This window comes from Jaculus jaculus, chromosome 1 (genome assembly GCF_020740685.1).
Source record: "Jaculus jaculus isolate mJacJac1 chromosome 1, mJacJac1.mat.Y.cur, whole genome shotgun sequence".
NCBI lineage: Eukaryota > Metazoa > Chordata > Mammalia > Rodentia > Dipodidae > Jaculus > Jaculus jaculus.
In genome coordinates this window covers 258617326-258645202 of record NC_059102.1, presented here as the reverse complement: position 1 = coordinate 258645202, position 27877 = coordinate 258617326, and the positions used below count along the sequence as shown (strand labels likewise).

General features: G+C 42.5%; 1 protein-coding gene across 1 annotated transcript; it reads left to right on the top strand.

Moving 5' to 3' along the window:
- Positions 1 to 27877, top strand: C4bpb (complement component 4 binding protein beta). The gene is made up of 6 exons (XM_045143099.1): positions 1 to 19; positions 1444 to 1617; positions 3774 to 3950; positions 18455 to 18548; positions 26779 to 26905; positions 27722 to 27877. The coding sequence occupies exons 1-6, from the start codon at positions 1 to 3 to the stop codon at positions 27875 to 27877; spliced, it is 747 nt and encodes a 248-aa protein (XP_044999034.1).

Here is a 27877-nt window from a genome sequence, read left to right as displayed (position 1 = left end):
ATGGTGTTTGCCTCAGATGGTATGTATCATTTTCTTTCAAGGTACTTGATATCATTTCATGGGTTTGTGGGTGATGAGGCAATCTGTGCAGAGGTTTTTGTGTTGTTTTTTGTTCTTGCTTTTGTTTTGTTTTTTCGAGGTAGGGTCTCACTCTAGCTCAGGCTGACCTGGAATTTACTATGTAGTCTCAGTTTGGCCTCAGATTCACAACGATCCTCCTGAGTGCTGAGATTAAAGGCATATGCCATCACACCTGGCTTGTGTGGGGTTTTAATGAAATCTACATTTAGGATTTTTTTCTTTTTAAGAAATGTTTATTTGTTTGAGAGAGAGAGAGAGGAAGAGGCAGCTACATAGAGAGAATGGGCACACCAGGGCCTCCAGCCATTGCAAATGAATTCCAGACGTATGTGCCACATTGTACATCTGGCTTACCTGGGTCCTGGGGAATCAAACATAGGTCCTTAAGCTTTGCAGGCAAGTCCCTTAGCCAGTAAGCTATCTCTCCAGCCTGTGTTTATTTCTTTAAAAAATATTTTATTTATTTGCAAACAGAGAGAGAGAGAAAGAAAGAAAGAGAGAATGAGTGTACCAGGACCTCTAGTCCTTGAAAGTGAACTCCAGATACATGCACCACTGTTTGCATAGGGCTTAAGTGGGTGCTGGGGAATCAAACCCATGTCATTAGGCTTTGTAAGCAAGCAGCTTAACTGCTGAGACATGTCTCCAGCGCGATATTTGTTTCTTTATTCTTTTTTTAAAATTTTTTTTGGTTTTTTTTTTTTTTTTACTTATTTGAGAGCGAGACAGAGAAAGAGTCAGAGAGAGAGAGAGAGAGAGAGAGAGAGAGAGAGAGAGAGAGAGAGAGAATGGGCATGCCAGGGCCTCCAGCCACTGCAGATGAATTCCAGATGTGTGCGCCCCCTTGTGCATCTGGCTAATGTGGGACATGGGGAATGGAGCCTCGAACCGGGGTCCTTAGGCTTCACAGGCAAGTGCTTAACCGCTAAGCCATCTCTCCAGCCCTGTTTCTTCATTCTTTGTACTCTGTTCTTGTTGGGTTTTGGTATATATCAGCAATGACCCTGTTCCGTGAAGTGGGTGGTTACTGCTGACTTTCCCTTCTTACTCTTGGACCAAAACAGTGACAATTTCATAATCCTGACAATATGACACTCTAGGAGTATTATAAACTCCAGGACTGCTAGCCGGGAAGGGGTTGTTCGTTCAGGGCTAGCCAGCTTGTGGCTGATTTGGACTAAAATGCCTGCTGTCCTTTGGAAACATAACTCTGGAAAGGCAGGGACAAAGAAACACACACAGAGAAGAGAACAAGGAATTGAGATCAGTAACACAACCAGAAGATCCCAAGAGGCAGGAATCCAATGGGGCTTCCTTGCCATCAGGGATAAGCCTAGTGACTCCGTTGTTTTCTCCTTTCAGCAGAGAGCTGTCCAGACCCTCCACCAGTGGACAACAGCATATTTGTGGCAGAGGAGGTGGAAGGACAGCTTCTGGGCACCTACATTTGTATTATGGGCTACCACCTGGTGGGAAAGGAAACCTTTGTTTGCAATGCCTCTGAGGAGTGGGATGTCTCTCCCACTGAGTGCCGCTGTAAGTTGGGTTTCTTCCTGAGAAGTGTACTCTGCAATATATGTATATTTTTTTTTATTGGCAGTTTCTTTAATTACAGATAATAAGCCATGACAATTGCCTCCCAACCCACACTTTCCCCCCTCACAAATCCACCCCCTGGTTATATCCCCTCCCCCTCTCAACCAGTCTCTTTTATTTTGATGTCATTCTTTTTTCCTCCTATTATGAAGATCTTGTGTGGTAGTGCTGGGCACTGTGAGGTCACGGATATCCCGACCACTAGTGTCTGAATGGCTGCGCTGCAAGGAGGCCTACCTTCTTTTGGCTGTTGCATTCTTTCCACCACCTCTTCCACAATGGACCCTGAGTCTTGGAAGATGTGATGGCAATGTCTCAATGCTAAACTATTGGTCATTACCATCTGAAAAAAGAAGTTTCTTTAACCAAAAGTGAGAGTAGCATTAACATATGGGTATAAATGTTAAGAAAAGTCCTTACAGGGCTGTTCAGTAGGCATCATATATGCACTTAACCAGATGACAGTGGTTGTTACTCCTCTAGGGCTCATGACCTTTCCTGCCATAGGCTTTTGACTGGTTTTCAGTACCAAGCATATATTCCCTCCTGTGGAGCAATCTCCAATCTAACTCAAGAGTGGTTGGTTTCCCATATAACAGACATGCCACCAGTTGGCCCATTTGGCCTGGCTGGCCATTCTTAAGGCATGCAATGTCCACTGCTGTTTACCACCAATAATGACTTCTCTCTCCCACAGGGCTGCATGCAGTGTAGTTTTTTCCAGCTTTCTGTCAGCTGGTCCACAGGAAGGAGGTTTTCAGCTCAGCTCCAGCTTGAATTCTTGGTGACCTTGCCACTCAAGCATGTGGAATCTTCAGCAATAGGGTCATAGCATCTAATTCTGGTAGAAAAATCAAGAAACTTGGCAGTGGCTTGTAATGTTTTGGGGGCATTAAAAATATCCCTGGCCAACAACTCATCCCTGGCACTGAAATTTTTCTAGTAACAAACTGTGACTTCTGGGTGCGCCATTATCCCAAAAAAGTAGATTTTCATATGGCTTATTCATGACATCTTAATTTTTAATTAACCGTTTTTACATATCCCTTCCTATAGGCCACATTAAAACTTTATCTAAGGTGGGCATAGTGGTATATGCCTTTAATCCCAGCATTTGGGAGGTAGAGAAACAAGAATTGCTGTGAGTTCAAGGCCAGCCTGGAACTACAGAGTGCATTCCAGATCAGCCTGGGCTAGAGTGAGACCCCATCTCAAAACAAACAAACAATCAAACAAAAAAACTCTTTATTTAAAACTTTTCCAATTTCTAGGAATCCACTCCCCACCCCACCCACATACCTCTGAGGGAGGATCTTGGTTTAATAAGCCCACGATGGTCTGAAACTAAAAGCATCCTGTCAAAGCCCACTACCTTGTGCTGGGATTACAGCTACCACCATGCCTGACCATCATATTATTTTTGGAGTAGTAAAATATTTTTTTATCAATTTTCAAGTGTGATTAATGACATCCTCATGGCTTACTCAAAGTCATGGAATTGATTGCCATGCCTCTATAATGATGGAGAGTAATTATTTCATATCCTCTTTATTATTACTGTTTTTTATAATCACTGTATTAGTTTTCTTTGTATTTATACCAACATTTTTAAGTTTAATCCATATGAAAAAATTAATTTACACCCTTCTGAAACATTTCCCATTTTCCTACAGGTCAGAAACAACAACATAGAACAAAATAGAGAATTAAAAAGATGAGAAAGTACAGTTTGGTTAAATGAAAAGGAAGAAAAGATTTGCCTGAAACTGAAACAGGCTCAAGGATTTTAAGCCATATTTAGCTTAACAGTATAAGGCACGTACCTCTGTCAGTAATGCTTGGTTCTGTGCTTTATTATGTTTTGTACATTCAGTTGCCAATTCAATTCTTGTACATGATCAAGACTTTTGGGCCACACTTATGGCATCCTCATCTTTTCTCATCCTGCGTTGGCATGGCTTGGTACCATATACCCATCCTATTAGGATATGCGCAGCTTTGAGATCTAATTCTCTATTGTCTCTCTGAGCCTGCTGAGGTATGTGGCTTTTGCTTCACCCTGGCCCTTTCAGATCACTGTCTCTTTTCTTCTTCAGTGGGCCACTGTCCCGACCCTGTGCTGGCAAATGGCAAGTGCAATTCTTCTGGGCCTGTGAATGTAGGTGACATGATCACATTTAAGTGCAATGACCAGTACATCCTCAAGGGCAGTGACTGGAGCGAGTGTCTAGATGACCACACCTGGGAGCCTCCCCTTCCCATCTGCAGAAGTAGTAAGTACCAAAGAAACAACCAGAAACCCTGATGGTACTGGTTAGTGACATCACCCTGGGCATCCTTGCAACACTCTCTTCTTTTTTTGTATCTGTGAAATGTGTGTTCTCACAGACAGCTAACAAAATCAATGGAGTGTACAGAAGCAGAACTCATGTGATGTATTCCACTGAGGCGAACAGAAGCTCGACATCAGGTGATTCTGTTTTCAGGTGGGATATTTGTCCTGCTGGGCCCAGTGCAGGGAAGCTTAGGCATTGACATTTGGAGTATTTTATGCATTTTTGTCAAGATGGTGATTTAACATTTTTATTTGAAGATACACAGAATAGGCAGAAAAGAACCATAACTTGTACTGTTATACCCTTCTTTATACTACTACATTTTGTACCTATTAGAGGTAATCAGTTGGAGGTGTTTATTTCATGACTTTTTCATATTAACCCATGCATTTATAATGTTGAAAGTATCAAACAGTAAGTAAGCATATGTGTGTGTATATCTATTAAAACTATTATGCTGGATTTGTGGGGGGATGCTGCATATAGTGTGTCTGATGTGTCATGTATGCACATGCATGTGCACATGTACACCTCATGCACATATGTGTGGAGACCAGAGGAAAATTTCAAGTGTCTTTTTCTTATCACTCATCCACGTAGGTTCTGGAGACATAACCCAGAGTGGCTATCAGTGAGCCCCAGTGATTCTCAGGTCTCTGCATCTCCCCCCATCCCTACTGCAGACTGGTGTTACAGACATGTGTGGCCACATATATCCTTTTCCATGGGCTCTGGGAGCCAAACATGGTGGTCTCCACTGCAAGAGACCCTCATGCTTAAGCAGCAAGCACTCTTATCCACGGGGTCATCTTCCCTACTATTCTGATTTTTCAAAAAATTATTTCTTTTTCATGTAACAAAAATACATAAACATTTTCCCAGACCAGTAATATAGCTTTACTCATGCTTTTTAATAACTACATATAGGTATAATTTATTACACATCCATCATATTTATGGACATTTATTTTGTTGCCATATTTTTTTAATTTATTTATTTATTTATTTGAGAGTGACAGACACAGAAAGAAAGACAGACAGAGGGAGGGAGAGAGAATGGGCGCACCAGGGCTTCCAGCCTCTGCAAACGAACTCCAGATGCGTGCGCCCCCTTGTGCATCTGGCTAACATGGGACCTGGGGAACCGAGCCTCGAGCCGGGGTCCTTAGGCTTCACAGGCAAGCACTTAACCACTAAGCCATCTCTCCAGCCCTGTTGCCATATTTTTGCTATTGTAAACAATGCTGAAATTTTACATTTTATATACCCACACATCTATATGTCTATGGTAGCTTTTTTTTTTTTTTTTTTTTTTTTTTTTTGAGGTAGGGTCTCACTCTAGTTCAGGCTAACCTGGAATTCACTATGTAGTCTCAGGGTGGCCTCAAACTCTCGGAGATCCTCCTACCTCTGCCTCCCAAGTGCTGGGATTAAAGATGTGAACCACCATTCCCGCCCTATTCTTTGTTTAGTAGAGATTCTGAGAATGATTTCTGTGTTAAAGGTTGTTATTTGAAACATAGGTAAAATACTCAGGACATTCTAAAAAGAATACTACATACTAAACTGTGAAATAAATATTTTAGTTTATTTAATAATTGCTAGCTCAATGTTAAAATGTGAAACTAATCTTATTCATAAGATCAATATGAAAATTTATTGAAAAACATAAAACAAAACTTGAATAAAACTACAATAACATGATCCTGGGTGGATGGGCAGAGTTAGTTTTTTAAAATTTTTATTTATTTGAAAGAGAAAGAGAGAGAATGGGCAAGCTAAGGCCTCCAGCCACTGCAAACAAACTCCAGATGCATGTGCCATCTTATGCATCTGGCTTATGTGGGTCCTGGGGAGTCAAACCTGGGTCCTTTGGCCTTGTAGGCAAGCTCCTTAACCGCTAAGCCATTTCTCCATCCCCAGGCTTAGTTTTAACAACATTTTAAATTTAAAAAGAGAAACAAAAATTTAATCTTAAAATCTCTTGGAAGATTTGGGAACATACAAATCTAATGTAGCAATTTATTTTTTGGAAAATGATACTAATGGTTATTTTTGGCTGGATCAAATGGGAGGAGATACTTGCCTTATCAGATGGAAAAATGTATAACAAAGTTATTAATTTGTTATGTTATTTCAAGATAGTTACTTAAGGCTTTTATTTAAAAATTAAAAGGTCATAACTTCTCCACTGTAAAATTATACACAAGTATTATATTCAAAGTGAGGGTACCATGGTAAATTATAGGCACTAATTACTGTTATCAAAATAGCAATGTATAAGAACAGAAAAGTTTGTATTCAGTGATAATGAACTGATTGCCCACTTGGTAAAAGACCAACCTGGATTCTAGTTACACCATGTTAAAAATATGTTACAGATAGATTGTATAATAATGAACAGCAAAACTATTAAAATTAAAAGAAAACATGACAGACTATAAGATGGGGAAAGCTTTTCTAAGCAGTAAGATGAAACTCAAGTTTCTTTACAATTTTGTAAACTTTTCAGTTAGTATAAAAATTAGTATTTTCAAACATGCTTTGTTTTGTGGCTCCTCCTCTTGCTCACTTGTTCCAGCCTTTCCCTCCTTTGTCTCCTTCCACACCCAGAAGCCTTTCTGCTTTTGTACCACATGTGTTAGATCCACTGCCTTCCCCTCTTTCTCAACTACTTTCCCTCTTCCCCTTTCTGGCTTCATGATCTATATCACACTTACACCCACGTAGGATCTGCCTCTGAGAGAGCACATGATATTTGCCTTTCTGAGTCTGGGTCACTTCACTTAATATTAGATTCCAGATCTACTTATTTTACTGCAAAGTTCATTTTCTATATTTTTGGATAGAATTCCATTGTGTATATATAAAGCATTTTCATTATCCGATATCAATTCATAGGCATCTAAGCTGATTCTGTTTTCTAGCTATTCTGAGTAGAGCAGCAATGGACGTGGATGAGAAAGTATTTCCATCATATGATACAGACTCCTTTGGATTTATACCCAGGATTGGTATAGCTGGGTCACATGGTAGTTCTATATTTAGCTTTTTGAGAAAGCTTAATAGTGATTTTTATAACTGTAATTGCACTCCTATCAGTATGAATGATTCCTCTTTCCCCACACTCTTGCCAGCATTTCTTGTCATGTGTTTGCTTGATGACAGCCATTTTGACTTGGGTGAGATGGAATCTCAGAGTGGTTTTAATCTGTACTTTTCTGTTGGGTAAAAATAAAACACTGTTTAAAATATTTATTGACTATTTAGGTTTCTTCTTTTGGGAATTATCTTAGTTTTGTTAAGCCATTTATAAATTGACAGCTTTGTTTTCTTGGTTCTTAATTTTTTCAGTTCTTTGTATATTCTAGGAATTGCAAGTTTATTCATTTTATCCAATCCCATTCGTTAATTCTTGGGACTATTGGCACCCTGCTCAAAAAGCTCTTGCCTATGACTATCTATCTATCTATCTATCTATCTATCTATCTATCTATATAATTTTTATTGAGGTAGGTTCTCACTCGAGTCAAGGCTGACCTAGAATTCACTATATAGTCTCAGGGTGGCCTCGAACTCACAGAGATTCTCCTACCTCAGCCTCCTGAGTGCTGGGACTAAAGGAGTGTGCCACTATACCAGGCCTATGCTTATATCTTGAAGTGCTTTCTCTATATTTTCCTTCAGTGGCTTCAGCAATTCTAGTTTTTAAAATCAGTCCTGAACTTTACTATATGAACATATTTCGTGAGGTCATATTTCTGTCAGGTATACTCTTATATGCCATCCCCCTACCCCCATGCCATTAAGGGCCCTCCTCAGTGAGGGTATTGGTATTCGCTGGGGGGTCATGAAGGCATCAGTCAGTCTCTGTGGAGAGAAAATGTCTCAAGATACTCCTTCCCACCGTTTGGCTCTCAGTCTTTCTGTCCTCTCTTCTGAGTGTTTCCGAGCGTTGGTCACTTCCTCTGTAATGTCTCCTGGGCCCTGGCAGATGAGATGGAGATTCATTGTCTTTTATTAGACAGTCAGCTATCTTTTCTTGACATATTGCTTGATCTTGGTTCTCCCCAGTGTTAGAAGCCATCTCTGTATGTAACAAGCTGTTTTTCTCTTGCAGCTTTTAGAACTCTCTCCTTGTTTTGTTAGTATCTCAACTATAATGTGACATGAGACAGTTCTTCTCTGGTCTTGTCTATTTGGGGTTCTGTATGCCTCCTGTACCTGGGTTCAGTTTGTTGGTTTTTTTCTCTTTTGGTTGATTCTCTTCCATTTCATCCAGCCATCTGTTTATGGCCTCATTACGTTCATTTAGTATGCTTATTATAATTTCATTTTGCGATTCTCTGTCTGGAGTTTACTTTAAGTTTTCACTGGACGCCCCCATATGGGATGAGGCATTCTTGGTGGGGATCTTTTTATTTGGTGTCTTGTGTCATTTGTTTTGTGTTGGGGTTTGCCCATCTTCAGAACGTCCTCTTAGCTTGCTGAGAATGCAGCAATAGCAGCTTTTATAGAGCCTGTGTTGAGTGGCCTGGTCAGCTTTGACCAAGCTGTGTGTGGGATGGCAGTCTACCTGCAGGTGTGGGCTGGGTGCACTCTGGTCTGATCAGCAGGCTTCTTGTGTGTGCAGCCTCTGGGTGGGTCTGGGTAAGATACTGGGAGGCCTGGCCTACTGCATGTCCAAGCTAAGCACTGCTAGCCCAGCTCTGCTCCCGGCCTCAGACTTTGGAGTGAGATCAGCTCTGGGTCCCTTCTGGAGGATGCTGCAGCCGGTGGAGTGTGAATGACGGGGAGTTCCACACGAGTGGGGCTGGTCCTGAGTCCCCGCAAGTCAGGGGCTGGGTGGGTCTAAATGTGGGAGGAGGCTCTCCTGGGCTTGGTCACCCAGTGCTGCTCACTTCCTGGGATATTGGAGTGAGATCATTTCCAGAGAAGCTCCTGGAGGCTGCAACTGGGTTGTCATCACCCTCCTCTTCTGCCCTCATTCAGTGTGAGTGGGAGAGTTTCTGGCTAGAGCAGGGCCAGGCTGGGTGAGTAGAAGTACTTCTCAGGCAGGGCCCTGCAAGCAAAAGCACTTGCCAGTGGAATGGAATCCCAGCTGATGGTGTGGTTGCTGGAAGCTGCTTCTGCCTTCCTGTTTTTCTGCTGGGGCCTTCCCAGGGCTAAACATTCCTCACACACCTTCACTTTTGGGTAGTAGAGTGTATTGTGTATTTTCTTACCTTTTTTCCCCTAGGTTTCTTCGGCATAGCTCCTATTCTGCCGTCTTAATTGGAAGGCTCCATTTCTAGTTTTAAATTTAGGTCTTTGATCCATTTCGAACTGATTTTTATTCAGAGTGAGAGAGGAAGATCTAATTTCATTCTTCTGCAGGTAGGTATTCAGGTTTTCCAACACCATTTGTTGCACAGACTGTTATTTTTTTCACACTGTATTTGAATAATTCATTTTTTCCTTTTTTAGGTTTTGAACTTTTTATTGATAACCTTCACAAATATAAGCAATATAGGGCTGGAAAGATGGCTTAGTAATTCAGGTGCTTGCCTTCAAAGCCTAAGGACCCTGGCTCAATTCCCCAGGACCCATGTAAGTCAGATGTACAAGGTGGCACATGTGTCTAGAGTTCGTTTTCAGTAGCTGGGGGCCCTGGTGTGCCCATTCTCTCTCTTTCTCTCTCTATCTGCTTCTTTCCCTCCCTCTCTTTCTCTCTCAAACAAACAAATAAATAAATAAAATTCTTTTTTAAAAAAATATAGACAATATACCATAATTATAACCCCTTCCTCTTCCCTTCACCCAAATCCACTCTCTATTGAATCCCTTCTTCTTTCCAAATAGTAATTTTTCTATTTTGATGTTATCATTCTTTTTCTTCCTGTTATGCAGGTCTTGTGTAAGTAGCATCAGCCACTATGAGGTCATGAATAACAAGGCCACTTTATGTCTGGAAGACAGTATCATAAGCACTTCTCCTCTTCCTTTGGCTTTTACATTCTTTTTTGTTTGTTTGTTTGTTTTTGTTTTTCAGTGGAGGGTCTCACTCTAACCCAGGCTGACCTGCAATTCACTCTAATTCTCAGGGCAGCCTGGAACTCATGGCGATCCTCCTACCTCTGTTTCCACCACCTCTTCTGCATGGGTCCCTGAGCTTTGCAGGATGTGACATAGGTGTTTCATTTAATGTTAAACATCCCACTGCCATTTCCTGTCAACACTTTGGTGAGTTTTGAGTTACCCCAATGGTCACAAACATCTGAAAAGAGAAGCCTCCCTAATCAAAAATGAGAGCAGCATCAATATATGGGAATAAAGTAAGTATTTAGAAAGCATTTTAGTGAGTATAATATATCCATTTAGTCAGACAACAGTAGAACTACATTTCTCCACCTAGAGCTCATGACCTGCCAAGCCATAGGTTTTTCATTAGGTTTTCAGATGCAGACAGGAATTCCCTCCCTTGGAGCAGGCCTCAAGTCCAGTCAAAGAGCAGTTGGTTTTCCTCATAACAGACATGCCACCATTGCACCAGTTAGTGCCTTTGGCCTGGGCTGAGCCGTAGCTGCATGGGTGTTTCTTTCTGTGTTCTCTGCTGTGCTCCGTTGGTCTACTGTCTGTTTTGTGCCACTTCCATGCTGTAATTTTCATTATGCCTCTGGAGTCTAATTTGAAGCCAGTCATTGTGACAACACTGTTTCTGGTTAGAATTGCCTAGGCTATTTGTGGTATATGAGTTTCCATATGAATTTTTGGATTTTTTCTAGATCTGTGAAAAATGTTATTGGAATTTTGATAGGAATTACATTGAATCTGTAAGTTACTGTTGATAACACAGCCTTGTTGACAATATTAATTCTGCCAATCCAAGAGCATGAAAGATCTTTCCATCATATAGTATCATCTTTGATTTTTTTTCCAGTATCTAAAAGTTTTCACAGTAGAGGTCTCTCACTTGTTAATTCCTAATATATAGAGAGAGTGACTGTGAATGGGATATTTTTCCTAATTTCTTCCTCAGCAAGCTTATTAATGAGTGATATGTATGAAAGCTACTGATTTTTGTATGTTTAGTTTATATAATACAACTTTACTGCACATGTTTATTACATAAGAGATTTCTGGTAGAGTCTGGAGGGTCTTTTGAATATGGAATCATGTCACCCATGAACAGGGATAATTCCACTTCTTCCTTTCACATTTTGATCTCTTTCATTTGTCTTGTTGCTCTAATTCAAACTTGAAAAACTAAAATGAACAGAAGTTTAGAGGGCTTAGGGAGATGGCTCAGAGATTAGAGGTGTTTTCTTGAAAGCCTGCTGGAGGAAGTCCAATTCCCCAGCATCCACATAAAATCAGACACAAAGTGGCACATGCATCTGTGATCCCAACATGCTACAGAAATGGGAGGTGGGGCCTGAAGAATCCTGAAGTGTTCAAGCAGCAGTGACAAGAGAAACCATGTCTCAAGAGGGTGGAAGGGGAAGAGAAACACCTGAGGTTGTCTTCTGACCTCCTCACATGTGCCATGGCAAGCACATACCAGTACATATACACATCATACAATATACACACACATCATACAATATATGCATACATATATATACATCATACAATATACACACATACACACATAAATAAATAGTAAAAATGTAAAAAGTTTAGAGGGTGGACACTTGTCTCTTTCCAGATTTTAGAGAAAATGTTTACAGATTTTCCCCATCCAGTATAATGCTGGCTATACATTTGTCATATATAGTCTTTGTTGTTTTGAGGTAAGTTCATCTATTGTTAATTTCCCCAGGACTTTTGTCATGAGGGCAGTGGAACTTTGTCAATGCCTTTTCTGCATCTGTTTAGATGATCATATGATTTCTGTCCTTTAGTTTGCTTACATGATGAGTTATATTTATTGCTTTGCATATGCTGAACTAATGTTCCATCCCTGGGATGAAACCTACTTGGTCATGACATATGATCTTAGTGCTTTAGAATGTGGTTTGCAAGGATTTTTGGTGAATTCTTGCATTTATGTATATCAGGAATATTGAATATTTCTTTTGTTTTTGTTGTGTATTTATCTGGTTTTGGTACCTGGATAATACTGGCTTCATAGAGTGACTCTGGCAGTGTTCTTTCATTTCTATTCTGTCGAAGAGTCTGAGAAGTATCTACATGAGACTTTCTTTAAAAGCTGGTAAAATTCAGCAGTGAATCCACCTGGTCTTGGCATTTTCTTTGTAGGATAACTTTTGATTACTGTTTCAATCTCATTGTTCATTCTAGATCTGTTTAAATACCTTTGGATTTAACATAAGCAGCATATATCATTTAGAATTTTTTTCCTGTGTTTTCTAGCTTTCTAGAATATAAGTTTCCACAGTATTTCCTTTTGACAAATTTGGGAGCCCCCATGTTAGGTGCATATATGTTTAGGATTGTAATGTCCTCCTGTTGGAGTGTGCCCTTAATCAATATAAAGTGACCTTCCTTATCTTTTTTGACTAACTTCGGACTAAAGTCCACCCTGTCTGATATTAGGATAGCAACCCCTGCTTGTTTTCTAGGCCCATTTGCTTGAAACACCGTCTTCCAACCTTTCACCCTAAGATAATGTCTATCCTTTGTAGAAAGGTGAGTTTCTTGGAGACAACAAATTGTAGGATCCTGCTTTTTAACCCAGTCTGCAAATCTATGTCTTTTCGTTGGGGCATTGAGACCGTTGATATTAAGAGATATTATTGAAAGGTGTGTATTTATGTTTGCCATTTGTGTGTGTGTGTGTGTGTTACTTGTTCTACCTGTGCTCTCTTCTGTTAACTGGTATTTGAGTATAGCTGGTTTTTTCTAGGTTCCTTATATGTGTGCTTTTCCTTTTGTTCAGCATGGAGGATTCTATCAAGTATTTTCTGTAGAGCTGGTTTTGTCTTCAGATACTCCTTTAACCTGCTTTTGTCATGGAATGTCTTTATTTCTCCATCTATTTGGATGGATAACTTTGCAGGATAAAGTAACCTTGGTTGACAGTTGTTATCTTTCAGAACTTGGAATATATCACTCCAGGCCCTTCTGGCTTTAAAAGTTTGTGTTGAATAATCTGCTGTAATCCTGATGGGCTTGCTTTTGTAGGTAACTTGATTTTTCTCTCTAACTGCTTTCAATATTTTTTCTTTGGTTTGTGTGTTTGGAAGTTTGAGTATAATGTGGCGAGGAGAGTTTCTTTCTGGGTTTTGTCTGGCTGGGGTTCTAAAGGCTTCCTGTATCTGTATTGGCACCTCTTTCCCAATTTGGGGAAAATTTTCCTCTATGATTTTGTTGAAGATGCCTACTATGCCTCTGGAGTGGAATTCTTCTCCTTCTACTATGCCCTGAATTCTTATATTGGATCTTTTCATAGTGTCCCGAATATCTTGAAATTCCCACTCATACTTTTCTATAAGTTTGTCTTTCTCTTTGTTGGACTGCATTAGGTCTGCCACCTGATCTTCTAGCTTAGATATTCTGTCCTCTCCCTCATCCATCCTACTGGTGAGATTTTCTACAGAGTTTTTTATTTCATTAACTGTGTTCTTCATTGCTAGTAATTCTGACTGTTTTTTCTTTATTATTTCTATTTCTCTATTTATGTCTTGTATTGCCTTCTTTATTTCATTAAATTGGTGTCCTGCCTCTTCTTTGATTCCTTTGATTTCCTCTTTGATTTCCTCTTTGATTTCTTCTTTGATTGTTTTCATGTGTTCTTTGACCTCTTTGAACATATTTATAATTATTCTTTTGAACTCTTTCTCAGGCATTTCCTCTAACTCTTTCTCACTGGAGGACATTTCTGATGCATTAATACTTTTAGGTGGATTTATATCGTCTTGCTTTTTAGTGTTTCTTGTGTTATAATGTATATATTTTTGCATCTTGGATTAAGTTAATGCTTGGATTTTCTAGCTAGCTGTGTATTCTTAGCTGTATCAATTGATTTGATGTAATATATTTTCAGGGTAGGACCTTAAGGTATTAGGTGTGGCTCTTAAGACTCTCAGAGTATCTACAAAGATGTTCTTAGGGGTTGAGTTTCCCTGCTATAGGAGTATTCAAGCAGGCTGAGTGGAATAAAATACTGGTAGATTCTAAAATTTAACTAAACACTGTACACATTCAATCAAAAACAGCCCCGAGTATGTATGCAAGAGTAGTTATTATAATGACCAGATCCTCTATCAACAAAGAGTTTTAGATTTCTGGTCTGTTGAGGTATCCAAGTCAGCTTGTGACCAAGTGAGACCCTTCCCTGGTGCAATCCCAGTTACCTTGGGTGATTGTGGTCTCAGTCAAGTTGCTGCCTGGGTCGTCGGGCTGCTGTTCTGATTTCTGGAGCTGGGCACTTGCTTTTCCTACGGGGCAAACTGAGCCGCTGCTGCCGCCTCTGCTGCTGTTGTAGCTGCCACCCCCGGAGCCACCACCGCTGCTGAAGCTGCCGTTGCCGTGTTCACCGCCGCTGCTCACCCCGAAGCCGCTGCTGCGGGATCCGCCGCCACTGCCGCTCCTGGGTCCGCTGCTGCTGGGGCCACTGGTACCGGTGCTGGAGCCGCTGAAGTTGCTGCCGAATTCTGCTCCTGCTTGGGTCCCGCCGTCAGCCCAAGTTTGCGTGGCCGGTCCCGGGCCGCTGCTGTGTTCGCTGGAGCTGGGTTCAGGCGGTGGGGGAGGGGAGGGAGCCGCGGCTGCTCTGGTTGTATCGCTGTTCCACGTGTGCTTTTACCTCGCGGTCTGCTCCTCCCTCCGTTGCTCGCTGCCGCTCTCCCCTCACGTTTCCCGAGTTGCGGAGAGCGCGGTGTGAGGGAAAATCCCGCACCCGGCTTGTCCTGCGGCTCGAGCCGAGAGTCCGGCGGCTTTCTGCCGCTCTGCGGCTGCGGCGGGTGGCCGAGCCGTCCCGGAGCCGCTGTTCCCGCCTGTGCAGGCTCTGGATGCTCTATAACTCTTCCACTTCTCCGCTGCCGCCTCAATTTCCTATACGCCTCACTTTTTAGTAAAAGTGTGTATTTTGCTGAGTTTTTTGGTCTTTTTCCCCCCTAGGCTGCTTTGGCGTGGTACTTACGCCGCCATCTTAACCAGTATTTCCTTTTTAAAAAAGTTTTTTTTAAATTTTGATTTATTTATTTGAGAGTGACAGACAGTGAGAGAAAGAGGCAGAGGGAGAGAGAGAGAATGGGCATGCCAGTGCCTCCAGCCACTGCAAACGAACTCCAGACGCATGCGCCCCCTTGTGCATCTGGCTAACATGGGTCCTGGGGAATCGAGCCTCGAACCGGGGTCCTTAGGTTTCACAGGCAAGCGTTTAACCGCTAAGCCATCTCTCCAACCCCAAAAATGTTTTATTTATTTATTTACAGGGGAAGAATGTGAAAGAGTGAGAGCAAGAGAGGAAGGGGAGGGGAGGAGAGAATGGGTGTGCCAGGGCCTCTAGTTGCTACAAATGAACTCCAGACGCACACACCACTTTGTGCATCTGGCTTTATGTGGGTACTGGAGAATTGAATCTGGGTTCTTTGGCTTTGCAGGCAAGCTCCTTAACTTCTGAGCCATCTCTCTGACCATCTCTCATAGTATTTCCCAATGATGATATTCTGTATTTCATTAGGGTCTGTTGTAACAATTTCCTTTTCATCTATAATTTTATTTATTTGGGTCTCCTCTCTTTTTCTTATTAATTTGGCTAGGTATTTGTCAATCTTATTTTTTTGAGGTAGGGTTTCACTCTAGGTCAGGCTAACCTGGAATTCACTATGTAGTCTCAGGGTGGCTTTGAATTCAAGGGGATCCTCCTACCTCTGCCTCCCAAGTACTGAGATTAAAGGCATGTACCACTATGCTCAGCTGTCAATCTTATTAAACTTCTCAGAGAACCAACTCTAATTAGGTGTATTATTCTTCATAGTCTATTTCATTAATTTCTGTCTTAATATTTATTATTTATTATCATCTACTGTATTTGAGATTGTCTTACTGTTTTCTAGCATATTAATTTGCATTATTTGGTTGTTTATTTGAGATTTGTCTGGCTTCTTAGTGTGAGCACTCATAGTTATAAACTTTCCTCTTAGAACTGCCTTAACTGTACCACAGAGGATATGCTGTATTATCATTTTCATTTGTTTCTAGTTATTTTAAATTTCCTCTCTGATTTTTTCAATGACATACCATTCATTCAAAGTGTATTATTCACTCTCCAAATGTTTGTGCAGTTTCTGAAGTTTCCCTTGCTGTTTATTCCCAGCTTTACTCTAATGTGGACTAATAGGATACAAGAACTTATCTCATTTTTTTTTAATTTTTATTTATTTATTTATTTGAGAGTGACAGACACAGAGAGAAAGACAGATAGAGGGAGAGAGAGAGAGAATGGGCGCGCCAGGGCTTCCAGCCTCTGCAAACGAACTCCAGACATGTGCGCCCCCTTGTGCATCTGGCTAACGTGGGACCTGGGGAACCGAGCCTCGAACCGGGGTCCTTAGGCTTCACAGGCAAGCGCTTAACCACTAAGCCATCTCTCCAGCCCTTATCTCAATTTTTTTGATTTGTTAAAACTTTCTTTGTGCCCATGATATGATCAATTTTGTAAAATCGTCTGTGCTCTGACAAGAAGAATTATATTCTACATGTCTTTGATGGAATGTTCCTTAGATGTCTGTTAAATCCAGGTGGTCCATGGTACAAGTTACCTCTGAAATATCTTTAATTTTTATGCTTTACTTTTCTTAAAATTTTCATTATTTACCTATTTATTTGTTTGAGAGACATATGTATATTTATATATATATATATATACATGTATGTATATACATATATATATATGTAAGTACTGAAAATGCACAAACAGGCATATAAACCAACAAACCAGGGACTACAAACAAAAATGACAGAAAAAGGTGATAATGTTATAGTTTGACTTTGCTTTTTAATAGTTCAGGGAGAGGTTCCCGGAGCAGCATCTGGGTGAAATTCAGCTGTAAAGGACTGATGCTGATTCACTGACAGTGGGGAGCCCAGGGAGGGTGCTTTACTCAGGGCGACCATTGAGCAAGCAGAGTAAGAATCTGCTCTTGCTTACTGGTCTCCACATGCATGGTGGGCAGAAGCAGGACCTGGTCTCACATGCTGATGTCTCAGTGCCAGGAGAGTGGAAGACAGGCAGGGCCTGTCCCATTTGCTGATGTCCCTGTATCCAGTCTCTCTGTCTCTTTCTTATTTTTAAATTATTTATTTATTTGAGAGATAAAGAGGCAAAGAGGGGGCAGGGAGAGAGAAATGGACAAGCCAGGGCCTCCAGATGCTGCAAACAAACTCCAGACACATGTGCTACCTTGTGCTTACATGGGTCCTGGGGAATCAAACCTGGGTCCTTTGGTTTGCTTACATTCCTAGACAAACTGCACAAATATCTTTCTGGTCCAACTTGATGCTTTCTCTTGCTATATATCTGAATAAGTCACAGATAGTAGTAGCCAGGCCACAGCCTTTTTCTGCCTTAAAATTTTTTTCCACCAAATGAATTAGTCCATTACCTGTAAATTCCACTCACTGGAGTTCTCTGGAGATGGATAGGATACAGCCAGATTATTCATATAAACTGCGTCCAGCTTAGTTCCTGAGAGAGTCCTTGTTCCCCTCTGAAATCTTGTAAGCCAGGCCTCCACTGTCAGCATTGCTTTTGGCATTCTCATTTTCAAAGTTCTTACCAAAATGGCCCATTTAAGTTCTGCTTATACCATTTAAAAGTTTTTATAGCCCAAAGTTTCAAGCTCTTCCACATTCCTCCTGCAAACCAGTTCCAAAGGCTTAAGCACCACATGATCAGGTATATCACAGGAATGGTCCTACTCTTGTATGCTTGTATGTAGTTAGCTTTCTACATTTTACACAGTCTAGAACCCCAGCCATGGAATACTGCCACCAGAGTTAGGATGGGTCCCCCTACCTCAATTAACATTATTTAGACAATCCCTCCCTGACATGCCCAGAAATGTGTTTCCATGGTTAGTCTAAATCCAGTCAAGTTGATAACTGAGATTAACTGTCACAGGGTGTAAATGTCTATGTGAGCTCACACCCTTGGCCTTTTGTCTCAGGGAGTTACTTTTCCCTTTCCCTATGGCCAAAGTTTTCTTTTCTTACACACTAATAGTTAGCAGCTTTACAACGTGTCCTTTTCATTGAGCTCTTGTCAGTCAGAAAGCACTCCTCAGTCCTTTGTGACATGGGGATGAGCTAGGGAGAAAAGTCTTTTTATGGACCAATATGACTTTGAAGAGGAACATGTGGAGAACATGTCCTCAGGTTTCACTCGTACTGCTGTAACAATGACAGAACCTTGTGTACATGTGTGCATGTCTGTGGCACTGTTTATGCCTATAAATGGCCCTCACAAGTGTCACTTCTGTCCTTCCTTCTCTCAGGAGACTGTGACCCTCCTGGGAATCCAGTTCATGGCTATTTTGAAGGAGGAAGTTTCACTTCAGGATCTGTCATTACTTATTATTGTGAAGAGAGGTAAGCATACACAGCCTTCAAACAGAAGCTCTTGCCCTGGACTGCATTAATTTGGAGGATTTCCTGACACTTCTAGATTCTGACTCATTATGATTTGACAGTTTCTTAGTCAACCATTAGCTCTCTCCAACCCAGGATCAACAAACTGATCTTTGATCTTAATAACAGTGTCTTATTTATCCTAGCGAGAGTATCATTTTTTCCCTTTATTTTTCTCTATCAAATATTCAAAGATGTATGTTTTCTAAAGAACCTGTTGCAAACCCAAAATCTCAAAAGCCTCAGCGCACTGTTTGAAGACACCAAAGAGAGAACTGAGCGGAGTCACCGTGCCTCTTTGTTTATCACTAAGCAGGACTTGGTAGCAGCGGTCCAGAAGCCTAGAGTTCATGCCATGTCTAGAAGCAGCAGCAGTTGTATTCAGACATCTGTAGAACAAAGAGAAATAGAATCCTAGTGCTCAAGGCTGCAGTAACCAACTTCCAATGGGCACCTTACACTTGTCTCCCAGACCTTATCTTCTTCCTTTATTTGAGTCTTCAGAGGAGGGAGATAGGATCCTTCCTCTCATGTCAGCATTGACTCACATAATCTGCAGAACACCTATGAGGTGCCCCAGGCACTGCCAGTGGGATGTTTTGCCCACTTTATCCCTTCAGTATATGATGCCTCTATTGCCCATTCCATCCTTCTGCTGCTCCATATCTTTAACATCTCTCTTGAGACAAGGCACCGGGCACACATTGCATCCACATGCCACAGCAGCAGCATAACCCGCAGCACTAGAACAGCAAGGCTAAGAGGCCCACTGGCAGGGAGTGCAGAGCATATGACCACTGAGATGGCCAGGATTCACTTTGGATTTAGAAGACCTGCTTCTTGGTTGCATTTACCATGGGCCAGAAGGATGGTTTTCTATTCCTCATCTAGTTATGGAACATCTAGCCCTGTTCCATTGCATGGGCTGGATGAAATCCCATATACCAGCCTTGCAATCCATGTGGCCAATTTAGAGTAAACCCAGCTATCAATGACGTTGGAATGTTAGTGTTAGTCAAGAAGCAGGTTCCTTGCTGCCCAACTAGGAGAAGCAAGAAAAGTGTTTAGTAGCAGAGCCGGGTGTGGTGGCGCACGCCTTTAATCCCAGCACTCGGGAGGCAGAGGTAGGAGGATCGCCGTGAGTTCAAGGCCACCCTGAGACTACATAGTGAATTCCAGATCAGCCTGGACCAGAGTGAGACCCTACCTCAAAAAAAAAAAAAAAAAAAAAAAGACAAGAAAAAGAAAAGAAAAGTGTTTAGTAGATACTAAAGGAGGAAGGCAAAATATGCACCAGGGTGTGATCTTGTGTCAGAAGAGCCACTTGAACTGGCAGCTTTCTGAGGCAGGGTACCATACCACTTGATCAGGCAGGGATTCAGGGGAGAGAAAGGAAAGGATACCTCATGGAGGTATAATTGCCATTTGTTTATGTGACACCTCCCTTTGGGAATAATTACCTCTGGAAAGCATACCCTAGTCTTGTTAGGTCATTTCCCCAGCATGGTGGGCATAACCATAAAATTTAAATTTAAATTTAGTCTCTTTCCCCTCAGGGGGCCACTATAGCGAAGTATCTCTCGATGGTTTGGACCACATCAGGTATCCTATGGCTGGTCTCATGCCCTTTGGATCTGGGAATAACAAATTGCTATCACGACACTATGCTAGCTTCAGAGATCTGTTTTAGTTTGTAGTGTTGATTCTAGGAGACCACAGTGGGAAGCCTTAGTTACTGCTGCCATCTTGTTTTTCCAGACCCTTCATTGAGAATTTTCCAGACTCCAGGGAGAGGAGTTCACTCCTGAATGAGAGGGAGTCCTGTCTTTAAGCCTTCTCTCCCCCCCCCCCCTTTCTCTCTTTGGTTTTGGTTTTTCGAGGCAAGGTCTTTAAGCCTTCTTTAGTGACCTATCCATCTTAATGAGTCCTGCTCCCATTAGGTTGTGACAGAGGCAGAAGACCCACAGTATGTCTTGATAATAAGCCAGTTATACTTTGTGACCTGTAAAATTAGTACCTTGGCCACTTTCAATTATTTGAGGAGCGAGGCCCATATTGTAGTCTTATGTGGCTATTTTACTGGAAGAAGTTTGCCAGAGTCCAATGACATTGTCAGCACATGTCAAAGTATACTGGGCTCTTTCTGAGCTTGGTAGTCTACTTGTCACCTCTGTAAAGCATGTTCCCTCTCTTAATGTGAACCCCCACAGCTCCTAGCTGCCCTGCAAACATCTAGGAACATACCAAGCATTGTTGGCAAGTCAGTACAATGTCTTCCATCTTAAGGATGAGTCCCTGTCATGTTGCAGCAGTCCACATGGTCTTCTGGTCCCATTGAGCAGTGTAGCCAAGTGGGGCTAACTTAGCCGAGACTTCTTTAAGCTGACCAGCCTTGTGAAGTCCAGGTCATTGTAAGGGCTGGTGAGCAGCAGTATGAGCAACAACATGAGTTTGTGTTGTATATTCCCTGTATCTCTCCATAGCTCTTGTGTCCCACAGCAAGGATCCATTATCAGGCCCCTGTTCACTTCCAGTGAGAAACCTAAAGTGTAAGGCTTGAACATGGTCCAACTCTTCATGCATATAATTAGGGGCTTCTCCTCCACTAGCTGCTGTAGCCTTGACTCTCATCAACCCAGAGGGACTCTGTCTGCCCTCCACTAGAGGGTGGTTTGCCTGTCCTAGCCAGGCATGCTTCCTCGGGGACTGGTAACATTCCCTTCTGTCACCAGTGAGGGATAGTCTGGTGTTTCATTGTGTGCAGTCACCCATCTTCTGTTTGATAGGTAACGGGATCCAAAAACTGTTGAGGTTCTTTACTGAAGAAAGATGTGTTGCCACACCTTTCTATCTAAGATGTTCTCCCCACTTGATTAAAGTACTCATTGGGGTACTGGGAGTGGGTCTACATATGATGTACTTAACCTTCAGTAGAGAAAGTAGTCATTACTTTTAAAAATTTTTATATTTATTTATTTATGAGAGAGATAGGGAAGAGAAAATGGGTGTGCCAGAGCCTCTAGCCATTGCAAATGAACTCTAGACATGTATGCCACCACATGCATCTGACTTATGTGGGTTCTGGGGAAACAAACCAGGATCCTTAGGCTTTGAAGGCAAGCACCTTAACTGCTAAGCCATCTCTCCAGCCCAGTAGTCATTACTTGATAGCACCTTCCTAGTTAATAAGTTATATGACCACTAAGTCTTCATAAACGGTACAACACTGCTTTTCCATCTGTTATAGTTATCTTCTCATTACTAGGACAAAACACCTGACCAAAAGCAGCTGATGGGAAGAAAGGGTTTATTTTGGCTTTATAGCCTCAAGAGTTTCATTGTGGCAGGGAAGGGACGGCAGAGCAGAGGTTGAACATCACTTCTTGCCACAGCAGCTGACAGAAAGCAGCAAGAGTGAACTGAGCCTCTACTGTGGTAGAAAAGCATTTAACAAAGTAACCAGACCCAGATGATACTCTAAAACACAACTTTCCATTATACAAGCTTTACCAGGAAGACAGCATGACCTTGAGTCTCCCCCTATCAATGCAGCTGCACCCTGCTTGTATCTGGTTATTGCAGCCATAGGCACAAACATCCCAGAACAAACAGCTTTTTGTTCTATATTTCTTTTTTTTTAAATTTTATTAGCATTTTCCATGATTATAAAAAAATATCCCATGTTTATTCCCTCCCTCCCCCCCACACTTTCTCCTTTGAATATCACTGATTTATTACTTAGGAATTTTCTGTTTGTGGCCCAAAATCATGTAAGCTGAGAAACTTGTAACCCACCAATAGTGTAAAAAAATTCCTGTGATGTTGGGCTGCCTTACATATTTGTCTATAAAAACCCTGAGCTATCAGAGCTCAATACTCAGGCTTTGGAAGTTATTCCTCTGAGTCCATGTCAACATGAATAAATTTTCCAATTCTCCACTCTATCTCTGGTGCCATCTTTGTGTAAGCCAGTTTCCCATAACACTACTGGCAAGAGGAACTGAACTATAACACAGCCAGTGACACACCTCCTCCAGCAATGCTCCACATACCAAATTGTCACCAGCTGGGGACCAACTATTCGAAACACATGAGGTTATGGGTGCCATGTCATTCAAACTACCACATCATGAGACGATCAAGTCTCAGCACCCTTCCATAGTCAAGAACAGAAGCCTAGCCTTTGCTTGGGGCTATGAATTCTTTGCCAGTCTCCAGATGCACTCACCCTGATCTATATGCATTGTTAGCTCTGCAAGGTGGGCATGTCACATGTTTGCAGTGCTTGTACCTACTCAACAGTCTGATTCACTTCCTTGAATGCCATGGTATGAGATTGCAGCCAATTCCATACCACATCTTTTCTACTTAAATTATAGAGGGGGCTGAGGTGGGAAGGGCGGGGTGTGGATTGATGGCTCATCCATACAATGGAGCATTTGAACAGTTGTTGGTTTCATCCACTTGCTAAGTCAGATGCCACTGTCCCATGCACACTGGGGTGTTGTGTCAATAACCCTTGGATGGCAAGGGAAAAGTCCGCTGACTGCTTTCCCAGATGAAAGCAAATTGTTCCTGGCTTTTCACTTGCTATATCAGTGCTGAAGAAAGCATTGACCAAATCCAGTACACAATGGTCATGGACCAGCTGGTGTTCCGTGTCTCCAAGAGTGTAGCAATGTTGTGCGTAGCCATATATGTGGGGGGTCCACCTCACTAAATTTCCTGTAATCCTTGTACCATGTCTTATCAGGCTTGTATATAGGCCATGCCAGCAAGTTAAAAGAACTATGTGCCAGCCTGCAGATGCTCATCTTATACCAAGTCACAGTTTTCTTTGTGGGCTTTTGGTGGCCTCACTTACCCACAGGCAGTACTGATGGGTGGTAGTGCTACCAGTGTAGTAAAGGTAAGGATGGTAGTTCCATCAAAGGGGTTTGGCACAGCCTCTTAAGATTATGGCTGAGGGCTGGAGAGATGGCTTGGCGGTTGGGCGCTTGCCTGTGAAGTCTAAGGACCCCAGTTCAAGGCTCGGTTCCCCAGGACCCACGTTGGCCAGATGCACAAGGGGGCGCACGCGTCTGGAGTTCGTTTGCAGTGGCTGGAGGCCCTGGCGTGCCCATTCTCTCTCTCTCTCTGTCTATCAGCCTCATTCTCTCTCTGTCTGTCCTTCTCAAATAAATAAATAAAACAGAAAAAAAATTTAAAAAAAGATTATGGCTGAGATATATTTGGTTTTACTGCACCTTAACCAAAATTTTCCACTGTAGCCTACAAGCACTCTCCCCAGTATGTCTCCCCTGTGTGATATATTCAGGCAATAAGGCAATGTACACAAGGTGGATTTGGGGAGGCCCATGTCAGAAGACTTAGGCAAAGCACTCACACTCCCATGTGAGAAGCAGAGCATGAGAGTGCAAGCCTGGCACCCATGCATGTGGAAGGCAAAGCATGAGAGCCCCACCCACAGACTTACAGGAAACATGTGCACGCACATGTGGGAGCCTTCACAGAGGAAAGCCAAAGATTAGGTGAAGGACTCAGGGCTTAAGGAAAGATAACACAGAGAGAGAGCATCAAAGCAGGGACCAGGGAATTCAGACAGCAAGAGAGAAAGTGGCCAAGAAAGTCAGGAGAGTGATTACACACGTGGCAGACCCAGACTTTAGAGAAAGAAAAAAAAATCAGGCATATAACAAAGCAGAAACCATCTGGAAACAGAATACATGCGAGAAAGGAACAGAAAAGTACCCAGGCAAGGAAAAAAGAGCTAGGCTGGGAGAAGGAGGGAACTTACACACTGGTGTGCTGGTGAAAAACTAGTCAGGCCTCCAAAATAGAAGAAAGAGTAATTCCCTTTCTGCCTTCCAGCCAGGCAGGGGACCAGGGAAGAGCAGACACTACAAGCCCTTTATAGTTAATTAGGGTGGATTTTGTCTTCAGACTCCTGTGTAAGGGAGAGACCCGATTGGTTGGTGGGTTCAGGGGCTGACCCAGAGGCTGGCTCGCCTAGGTGGTGTCAGACTGGAGAAGCAGAAGGGGGCGCTGCAGCCAAGGTGCATGAGACTGGCTAAGCCACAAGTTCTAGTTCTGCCAAGGCAGGTTCTCTCTTGGGGCCTCTGTTCTTGACTGAACAGCTATCTTATGACATCAAAAAGAGAGATTGATGGAGAAGGGGAGGGGATATGATGAGTGCAATTGTGAAGGGGAAAGTGGGCAGAGGGAAGTATCATGGTCTATTGTCTGTAATTATGAACTTGTCAATAATTTAAAAATTTTAAACAAAAGCTGTCTTATTCCTGTTTCTCCTTCACAAGCTTGCCTAAAGGCAGTAATTACTCCTGCCAGCAATGGCCCTACAGTTTTGTCTGCAGTAGTCAGTCATTACTGCTGCTGGGTGGCTTTATGCACCAAACAGAATGTTACCAGTTGTTATGGCCCACAGTGTGAGTAGCTAAGCAGGTTCTCTCTGTTTCTGCCTGAACTTGGCTCGGACTTCTATTAACTGTGGAGGTATAGGATGGCATTGAGGTACGAGAGCTCTCTGTGTCAGACAGATTGTTGGGGTCCACCACCCAGGGACCCTTGATTTTAGGTCCCATAGTCCGGTGTAGTAACACACCATGACCTGTAAATGTCCATCTGCCAAGGTTAAGTTCTTTACTTAGTGTGTGTTTTCTATTAACTCGGGTCAGGCTGACTTTAGTTCTTCCTGTAATCTATTGGCTGGTGAGCCAGCTGCTCTGTCCTTGTTGGTGGCCTCTTTGAGCAGAGGTCATGCAACTGTGGCAGTAGCCACCCAGTTTTCCTTTTGCTTTCCCACAACTGGCTTGTTTGCTGCCTTCAATCAAGATAGCTGGCAACTTCTCACAGGGCTATTCCCTTCACGGAGCCACAACAATCCACTTCCGTGTCTTAGATCAGCCTGAGAATTTTCCCACAGAACTCATTTACTGCCTCCGTTCCCCTTGGCTATTCTGCTGACTAGGCCAAAGAAAGAATTTACTCATGCGGTTTTAAAAAATATTTTATTTATTTATTTGAGAGAAGGGGGGAGGAAAGAGAGAGGGAGAGACAGAGAGGGAGAGAATGGGCACACCAGAGCTAGCTACTTCAAACAAACTCCAGACACATGCGCCACCTTGTGCATCTGGCTTATGTGGGTCCTAGGGAATCAAACATGGGTCCATGGGCTTTGCCAACATACGCCTTAACAGCTAAGCCATCTCTCCAGCCCACCATGCAGCTTTTTGTAGCCATTCTGTGGAGAGACAAAGGTCTGCATCTACAAGCAGGGGCAGTGTTTAACATCCACCACACAAGGAGAAACAGGGTCCTGGTGAACATTAACTACCTTCTGATGGGCACGCTTGACTTTTCTGCCAGGCCTTGTCTTCCTTCTCTGTTTTCCCATCTTCAAAGGAGGGAAATGGTAGTAGCATTATTCCCTCATCAGCTCGTCTCACACGCTGCAGAACGCCTTGGAGGACAAGGCTGCTACGATGGCCTGTTCTTCACAGAACCACAGAACAAAACCTTAAACAAGAAGTTCAGAAGCATCAGTTTACAGTATCGACACTTGCAATCATGCTAATTATAGTGCGGCTCTAATTTACACTGTCTGGTCTCCCTTCTGATGGGGGCTGCCTGCCCTTTTCTTTCCCTTGTCTCAATCCGGTTGAGTCATGTGGCCTCATTTAAGTCTCATTTGATACCTTCAAAAGACTTTGCAATCAACTCCCATGTTTTTCTGATAAAACCCTCCTGCTCCCTCTTAGCCCATTCAATTAAGATTTAATTGTGGGTGTCTTTAACTTCTACTTTTTACTATCTACTTTTATCCTACTTTGTAGGGCATAGCTACAGATGCCATTTTAGGTTACTGAGGTAATCAAGGACTTCTCTTACCCATGCCACACAAAAACTGCATAAACACTCCAACTCAGAACTATTCCCTTTTCCATGCATCATAAGTTGACTCATCCCTTGGGTCTACCTACCCCATTAGGAGATCTGTTTTTCTTTATAACTCTTCGTGAGACTCAGAGAACAGGCATGCATTAAGGTTCAGGGGCAAAGAGGTAGTGTTTTGCTCATGGTTTAAAACACTGAAGTGCAGCTACACAAACCTAGCCTTAGTTACTCAGTTTAGAAGATGGCAGAGGTAAGTGTTTTTCTAACTTCTGTTCAGATACCGCTTAGTGGGCACCCGGGAGCTGCAATGCATTGATGGGGAGTGGAGCAGTGAGCCTCCCGCCTGTGAGCCGATCCAGGAAACTCCCAAGCCAGCTATACTGAGCATTCTTGAGAAAGTGCTGGTAAGTAAACGCTGCATCTTCAGGGCCTGGCCTCTCTCCTTTTTGGCAGCTATCTGCTTAAATTTGGATAATGTCATTGAAAGGCTTTACGGCCTGATTGCAGGAGGGCACTTGTATTTCCAGGTAAGAATGTTCCCATTCACCACCATCATCACAAATGACTCAGAAACCTTCTCTTGGAGCCTGGGAAATGGATCAGTGGTTAAAGGCCCTTGCTTATGAAGCCTGCTGGTCCCAGGCTCAATTCCTCAGGACCCACAAAAAGTAGGGCGCAAGGTGGCACATGCATCTGTGTTCACAGTGGCCTACAACAATATAAGGCATGGGCCCAGGAAAATGCAAAGTTCAGGGGCCATGTAGCAGTAAGAGACCTGTCTCAAGGTGGAGCACCCACACCTCCTCTGATCACACACGAGCCATGGCACACACATGCTCATTGTGCCCTTACACACACGCAGGCACGCACGCACACAAACACATTTTTAAAAAGAATTTAAAAACCTTCTACATAGGAGTCATTGTTTCATTTGCCACACTGAACAAGGTATCAGATTTATAACTACTGGCTGCTGGGAGAAAACTCTAAAATTCTAGATCTCACTAAATACTGAACAAATTTCTTTTTCTTCACACTTATTTTATTACTGTTATTACTGGGAAATTAGTAATGAGCATAATAAAGCGGAAAATGTGAACAATTCACCATGTTGAAGATCTAAATGCCCAAGGGGCTCTGCGTTGGCCGCTCACTGCTTTCAGAGCACAGGGCTGTGTCTCAGCCCTCAGTTGTAACTTTCAACAATTCTCTTTCCTCAGCTCATGTTTCAGGAGAATGAGGACCTTTGCAGTGACATGGGGAACTTCATTAAAAACCTGAAGCAAAGTGGCTTAACAATGGAAGAAGTGAAACACTCCCTGGAGGTGAAGAAAGCGAGGTTGGAGGCAAATGTACTGCTGAAACATAATAAATAA

What these genes read in the sequence shown, in the direction of transcription:
- C4bpb (XM_045143099.1), top strand. An exon ending in CTCTCCCACTGAGTGCCGCT is followed by an intron (nt 1,618 to 3,773) that starts GTAAGTTGGGTT and finishes TTTCTTCTTCAG; the next exon opens with TGGGCCACTGTCCCGACCCT. An exon ending in GCATTCTTGAGAAAGTGCTG is followed by an intron (nt 26,906 to 27,721) that starts GTAAGTAAACGC and finishes CTCTTTCCTCAG; the next exon opens with CTCATGTTTCAGGAGAATGA.